This window comes from Sphaeramia orbicularis, chromosome 2 (assembly GCF_902148855.1).
Source record: "Sphaeramia orbicularis chromosome 2, fSphaOr1.1, whole genome shotgun sequence".
Taxonomy (NCBI): domain Eukaryota; kingdom Metazoa; phylum Chordata; class Actinopteri; order Kurtiformes; family Apogonidae; genus Sphaeramia; species Sphaeramia orbicularis.
In genome coordinates, this window is record NC_043958.1 from 14,897,269 (window position 1) to 14,905,440 (window position 8,172).

Here is an 8,172-nt window from a genome sequence, read left to right on the forward strand (position 1 = left end):
CACTAAGCTAATACTAAGCAGATCCACCAGTACAAGTTTTACTTCTTTCACAAGACAAAAAAGTGCAAAATACAGGTTGCATTATGAAGCGGTGATTATGAATTTTGTCTTTTGTAGTTTTTGGATCATAATTTGGCTCCCGGTCAATCCATTGTTTTGGGTTACATTCTGATTCTGACTAGAAACAAACGACCTAGGGTTGAACAGGTGGAGGAGCTCTTTTATTGATCAGTAGTGTGGTAAGGTCTACACAAGCGACATTTCCTTTGGCGTTTATGTTGCTTTAGTAAAGTTTCAATCTGAAATAGAAGGACAAGTATGTGATGCCACCGCTAAATATGGGTATGGGTCATACATAGCAACATACGGGGGCAGCGGTTACACAGCCAGAACGCTTTGGGTTTCCTCATGTTACCCTCACGCTCAAAATACAGATACATGTAGGCTAATGTCCTGTCAGAGCCTATACTTTGGTCACTAGCAGGATCCATACCTCCTGTCAGTACCCAAGCTATAGGCGCTGATAGAAGAACTGATGAAGATCTGGAGTTGGTCCCTGTTGATGACAGCTCACTGGTCCTAATCTGCTAATTGCTAATGCTAGCGCTACATGTTGAGTGTGTTAGGATTGGAGAAATGCAGAAACAATTGAATTAACCTTTAACCTTTAACATGCAGTATGTCGAAGCAGCTCTATAGTCGGGCGCTGGTCCCTTGATAATGTAAATAGATTGGTCAATGTTGGAATCTGGTAAATATGGACTAAGCTGAATAGTGAAAAAGACTCAGCACAATTGTTCTTTTTCAGTATTTGCTGAACTTTAATGGACTCTCCTCAAATTCAGCTGTATTACATTATAATGGCTTTGGTGCTTCTGAGTTCTAATGGAACTCCAATACAGCCTGGATTTTGTTGTTATACCTGTTAGTGCAGATCGGGAGTCAGATCAAGCTGGTAGTCCGTTTTGATGGCCTTCATGGTTTTATTGGAAATCTGCTGCTCACAGGTGCATGTTTAACATTAAAAAAGACAATGTTAAAAAGTAGAACTTGAATTTAAATATGCTTTCATTGTGTTTGTGATTGATTGAAAGATGATTATTATTCGTACAAGCTTCAGTCTCAGGAAAAAATGATTAATGGCAATGAATCAGTCCAATTGATAGGCCTACTTTAGACATATTTCAAGATTTTCCACTTAAAACTGAAGAGAAATGCAAAAAAATGTGTTTTTCATTCCTTTTTCTCCCACATGGGATTACACCTCCAATTTTCTTGATAAACAAGCAGCGTTCAAAAGAAAAAGCATAGCAAGTTCATGCCTCTTTGAAGCTACAAGCACATACAAACACAGTTGATCTGTTGATCTAACGGAGATGGAAAACTAAGTCTAATATAATTACTACATCTGTATGTTGGCATGCACGGAATACACAAAATGCCAGCTGAAAGCATGTATTATGTCAGTTTATGGCAATCAGAACAAAATAATCAAACATTTTTATAAACCTCTTGCAGAAGAAAAAAATAGGACAATGTACATCCAAAGCAATTTCTTTTTTCACTCTGCAGCTACGCCCCAGCAATTCTGCAGGACTGTTTTTCAGATGAGAGGCTTCGATTCATCTAATTTAGCTATCGTTTTACAGCACATGTTTTGCAAGCCCCCCCCTTCCCCTCACTCAGTTTCAACAGATCCATCTGCGGGCTCTCTAGTTATTCATGGCGCAGCTGAAGTCATTAGGAGTGCTGCTGAAAATGCTGATTATGAATTAGTTACACATATACTAATTGCGTGTGCATTAGTGGCTCAGCACTCACTAGCTAACAGCAACGTTTAGCTCAATCGACAAAACAAACTTCTTTCCTCTGCACTGGTAACAAGCTAACAAGCTGTTCTCTGTTTCTCTGTGTTTGGTTGCAGGTGTTTCTCTCGGTCGGATCACTTGGCGCTACACATGAAGAGGCACATCTGAGGAATTTTGAGAGAGGTCAGCAGGAGTGGAAGAGGATGGAGGAGGAGTGGAAGGAGAAAGGGTGCATCATATCTGCAGAAAAATAACACCATGGATGTTTTAGAGAGAGTAAAAGGCAGCAGACTGGACTGGAAAAACACCAGATTCTGGACTTGGGGAGGGGGAAAGCAGAGACAGCAAACAGGGACATTGACTGACTACAGACAGAAACATAGGCCGACAGACATCCACAGTGACTCTGTCAGTCTGTGCTTGATCAGTTGGTCCATGATTCCTCAGTGACACGTCCTCGCTTCACAAATGTCTCCTGGTGTTTGTCGCTTGGACCACACAGACGCTCCGTCCCACCAGTGTTTGTGTCTCAGAGGGGACGTCACGTGGCGAATGGTGGACCGCTCGCCTGTAGCTGGCAGCTCTTTGTTTTAATCGTCCTTGCAGCAGTCCCTCAGTGGAACGCTTCCAAAATGTCAGCCCTGTTCATGCAGTAGTGCTCCACAGTCTAGGGAGCACACCGACACCAAACTGGATCAGTTGTATATTTAGCTCACTAGTGACAGTTACTGTTTGTGCGTATATTCAAGAGTTCCCTCTTCTTAGACCGAACCTCAAACTGGTGAGTCACTAAACTGCATCATCTCACAGGGTTCGCGGGCAAGAAAGCTGACTTTTGCTCCCTCAGTCCTTCCAGAGCCTTTACACTTCACCAAAGGGTTTATTGTCTTATATATCAGAGTGATAATAATTTGACAATTTTTCATCTGACCTCTGTCACATCTGCCAACTGGATCCATTTATAAATCCTTCTGGTTCGATGCATCGGAGCACTTGTTTGAACGAAGCATAAGATTGGATTTCCTGAAGACTTGAAGATGGGAGTGTGTTGCACTGATGTGCTGTGAAGACTGATTGAGGTCATCCGGAGGGCTGGCTTTGCTTTATGAACATCATCCATTGAGGGGAACTGTTGGATGAGGCTAACTAATCTACTCTGGGAAAGACTGTTCATCTCCTAGAATGTCAGCTGAAACTGAGTATCAAGTCATGCTAGATGACTCCTAAGGGGGTTTGTCCTCTCTGGGATCTTTGCTCTTATGAGTTGTTGCCACAAACTGTTGCACAATTGACTCTTTGCAAACTTTTTGTACAAAAAAAACAAAAAAAAAATCTGTCTTGAACTCGAAGACAATTTGGGACCCACCAAACGCTGGCTTTCACATGTAATCAGAGCGTGGAAGGCCACATGCACAAGTCAAAGCAGCTAGCTGACTGCGAAATAGCACACAGAACGCAAACAAGATCACTATGTATGTAAAGTCTATATTGTTTCTAGGAAAAGATTCTCCTATTTGTTAAAAAAGACAACTAAAAAAGACCATTTTACAGAACTCATTGGAAATGGATACAGCCAAAAAACACAAGTGTCTACTGTAGATGCCTGAAATGATCTCTTTAGACTTTGAGTGATTGGCACCTAACTACTAGCCACTGGGTTGAGGAGGGTTTTTTCTGTTCACGTCCATGCAGAACTCTTCCAATTCCTCTAAGAAACCATTTCAGATGAAAAAAAAGCATTCAACAGCTCAACCAATCGGGCCCTATGCATATCCGAGAACATTCCTGCTGACTTCCTGACCATGTACATGTGTGTCTGAAGGCAGATTTTCACCCTACTGTACACTGAAGGACTTGTAAGATCACACAAATTCAGTCAGTTGTGAGGCTCTTCTCTGAGCGCATCAATGTGAATGTATCTGTTGTAAGAGTGTACATGATCCTCAGCCCATGAAAACATTTCAGCAGGGTTGTGATCACGTCTACCAAGATCATATCAGACACTGTTCATAGTTTCTCTTCTTCACATTAGACGTGAGTGGTTGAATAATTAGCTAGGTGTAGCGGTTAGTTTCCGACAACATGTTTTACTGGTTGCACTGGACCAGCGGGAGGTCTGGACTGCGGATTCAAAGTGGGTGGCTGAAGTAGGTTAGAGGGGATAGATCTGCAAGCTCAGCAATGATAACTGCCCCATCAGCTTGTGAAACTGCAGTGGAATGAAACCCACACACACTGAGACACATCCAGTACTGTGTTTCCTCAAATAGTGATGGGGCTTTTTTTTTTTTTTTTGCTCAACTGCAGAAGGAAAGCCTTTATTTGAAGCAGACCAGTACAAGAGGAAGACCTTTTATTTCCAATTCCTTCTGTTTGTGCATACAGCATTATTTTATTAATAAGTCTAGATTTGATCTGAAATATCATTTAAAAATGAATTCATTAAATGAACAGCTCTCTAAAAATTGCAAGGGTCACTCACAGGTAATTTAAGAATTGTGTGGCACTGGTACATTGAGAGATTAGCACACATACATCTGTCTTAAATAAAGGTAGAACACTATACTTATACTATGTTTCCTCAAATAAATGCCAGGAGTCAAGTACCAATCAGCAGGTCTCTAATAACAGCTACTGTCAAGGTAACACAAGGGAATAAAAGCTGGTTCTGAATTACAGTCCAGGTATAAAAAAAAAAAAAAAAAGGAATTTGAATAACCATCCAGTGACTGTTCACTTCAGCAGGTTTAATTTAACATATTCATCAGTGCGATTCTATAATTTTCAACACCTCTAGATCAGTCACTGCAGGTGTGTGTCTTATCTTTTCAGTGAAATTGTCACTTGTTGAACTTACTAATAACAGGAAGACAGCATTTACACAGTGAAAGCTGTTAAGTGTTCAGTGGTTTTTATCTTCTGAAACACTAGAGGAAAAAATAAATGCCAGGGCCACTCTTTGAGGAAACATGGTATGACTGTTGGATCATACATTGTGTATAAATATGGGTAAAGCAATGCTGTTTTCATAATGCAAAAGTGAAGTCAGAATATCACAGTTAGACGGCTGTATTTTTTGCTTCTGTGATGCAACCTGGAGCCAGAGATGTGAAATCTACCTCATTCATTTTCTCTGGACTCTTTGGTCATTTTGGTCATTACAGATGTCTGTCAGCCATTTTTATACCATTGAATAAATTCACTTAAAAGACTTCCATGAAGACAGATTCGCCCCATGAAATCTGACTAAAAAGATAGAAATGACCTTTGATGAAAAATTTATTGGATATGTACTTTTATTTTTGGTTTATTTTGGTTGGTTCTACTGACTAATATTGAGATGTGGGCTGATGACTTGTACAGGGGAGACTGAGATGGTTTGGCTTCACTTTTAGGGAGCCATCACTATGTCCATCTTTATATTTTCACGTCAACCACAGGTCATCGCCAAAGACCAGGCTGTGAATTGACTTCGAGGAAATACGGTATTCACCGTCAAAATCTTGGTGATCTGATTCATATATATGATCGATTAATCCGTCTTTTCCACATTTGAAGTGTTTTTAATCCAGGAACTGCATTCTGAAAACTGGATGATCGATGATGTAAGTGCACACAAATCAAACAGGCAGCTTGTCAACGTACTAAGAAAAAGAAGTACAAGAAAGTCAAGGTCATAATGTACTTTAGAGGACTTTTAACATTGTGAGTCGGAGTGAGGCGCACCGCCGTCTGCGTTTTGGCAAGGGAGACAGAAAATTGATTTCACTCTGTAACCCAGAGGCGCATTTCAATTTCGGTTATGAGTGCGGTCCAGCTCAATCATATCAAGACATGATCTGTCTGCAGCTCTGGAAGTAGATACTCTATCAACTTCTGCTTCACATAAACAGTGGGCTCTTTCTTTCTTTAATGTGCATGCAAGCCGGAGTTCCTTGCAAAAACATACACATGCAAAAACAGATAGGAGTGATCACAACACAAGTTAAAACTGCTGGTTTATGTTCACCCAAAATCCTCATGTACCATCAAAGTTGCAGCTACCACAATATCATAGAAATTCTGTATGTCTATTAGTATTAAGAAAAGGCCTAGATACTGACTAATATTTAACATTTTCATGGTAGAAATGTCCAGTTTGGATGAGAATTCCCAGCAGGTGAGCAGGTTTGTGTTTTTCCTGCTTCCTTACCGTAGGGAACATAAAAATGAAGAATAGCAGCTTAACCTGTGGGTTAAAATGGTATCATCTAATGGCAGCTCTTACTTGTGTGTTTCAGTTTTTTAACAGGACACCAAACACTCTCCTGTTGAACTGAATGTGTGGGAATGTGCAGCTTGGAAGTGTATTTTATCTGTCATTTAAGTTTTCTACATGTTCTGTATCAATTACAGACAGATGAGGATTCTGGACTGAAACACTGAATGTGTTCATCATTGAAACTTTGGAGAAAAAAAATCCAAAAATTACAGGACAGTTCAATTTGACTCTTCTTGTGACATAAATTGTTCTCCTCATGCCGGGAGCGTGGGATTTCAAAATGTGAATGTGTTTTCTGGAAAGGTTGTTTCATGTCGTCTTCGAGGATGCGGTTCTGTTCTACGTCATCTTAATGAATGATTGTCAATTCTGCTGTGCCTGTGTGTTCTTTGTCTGTTTGTATTTGCACTCTGAATTTTTGGAAAAAATCACTTGCATATCTGATGTTTTCTGCCCGCTTGTACACTACTACACTTCACAAAATACCCCGGGTGTTGAAACACTGATCACAAAGTCTGTATAGTAGCTGTTTTAAACACTGATACACACACATGCATACACATGGAAACAAAACCACACAAGCACACATCCTACAAACCAGACACCAGAAGAAAATAGTGCCAATGTACATTTTTGCAACCCATGGATACAAAAATGTTCTGTTTTACACCAACATTTCTCAATACACGTACTCACCTTTATTTAACCCAGCAAATAATTCTGATCCTTCCATTGGAGAATTAGTGGGGTGAGAAAAATAATCAAAATAAATGATAAGATAAATGCACTAAAAACTAAAGGAGTCAGGCTGTGAATGTCAGTGTGAAAGAATTTGAACCAAACTGCATGATTTTTTGGGTATGTTTGAAAAAAGATGCCTCAGATTGTGCTAGGGTTAGAGTTAAGACTAGGGTAAATGTTGGATTTAGATCTGGGATTAGTGTTAGGTTATAAAGACACATATTTGTGGTTTTCAGTGCATATATAGTGGCAGAATTTGTTTGGATAAATTAAGAAATCGGTAACTACGGTGTCTTCAAATGTATATTGGAAACATTGTGTTCTGGCAATCTGGTTGCACACGCACACACACACACACACACACACACACACATCCAGGACGATACACCTTAAACATGCTCGAACACATCCTGATTTCACACAAAAACACCTGACACACAAACACTCTTCTGTCTCCGTTCTCCTCATGTGTTTTCTGCCATTTTTCATACCACCTTGTGAGAGTCAGTGCTCCAGACTGCACTTGCTCTCCGAAGTGGAGGAAAAAAAAGAAAAAAAAAAAAAGAAAAAGAAAAAAAAAGAACATTACTATGTGTCACACCACCCCTGTTTCCACCGGGTCTGAATTTCAAATCAAGCGCACCACCTTTTTCTACCAGCATTCCCCTTATCGCTTCCTCCCCTTTTCCCCTCCCATCCCTCCATTTTCTCAGATATGATCCTTTCAATTCTCCTCCTCTGTCCGACGCCCCTTCCTCCCTTTTTCCTTCGTTGTCTTTCTCCTTTCTTTTCTTTTTTTTTTTATTTTTCTTGCTGTACAAAGTGTTTCAAATTTATCATTTGTATATTATGATGTATGGGTACGATAATGTTCTTTATTATGGAAAAATGAGAAAGATTTATTTTTGTTACTGGTTTGTTTCATAATTCCTTTTTTAAATTGGTATTGTAATATCTCTATGCAAGGAACTGTTCGGTGAATCGTTTTTATTTAAGAATGTAATTATGTGTAATAAATGGTAGAAGCAGTTTGGCATGGAGTATTCATGGTTCTTGGCTGGTCTGTTAATGTCGGTTTCATCTAGCAACAATACGCACCTAATCATCCATCTTCTCATTGAATATTTTCTGATTTCTTATCAAGTCTCAATCACAGAGCTATTCAGGCGGCTAACAATGAGTAGCCAGGGTACATTAGAATGCCACTTTCACTTTCATTCTCACTGACCAGAGGACTTTTAAGGCCTCGCTGGTTGAATCCCCAAACCAGTCTGGCAAAAAGTGGGCAGGGAAATTAATTTACACCCTTCTTTATTCTGCTATTTGCGGCAAACTACCTCTAGATGGCAAAAAAAAATCCTC

At 39.8% G+C, this 8,172-nt stretch overlaps 1 protein-coding gene across 1 annotated transcript in view; it reads left to right on the forward strand.

Annotated features, from left to right (window-relative positions):
- The window catches only part of LOC115434815 (Krueppel-like factor 7), a 55,138-nt gene extending 47,776 nt beyond the window's left edge, over nucleotides 1-7,362 (forward strand). Inside the window, exon 4 of the mRNA XM_030156941.1 lies at nucleotides 1,925-7,362. Coding sequence (XP_030012801.1) covers nucleotides 1,925-1,976 — 52 coding nt within the window. The 3' untranslated portion in view covers nucleotides 1,977-7,362. The remainder of the gene's footprint in view (nucleotides 1-1,924) is intronic.
- The last annotated feature ends 810 nt before the right edge of the window (nucleotides 7,363-8,172 follow it).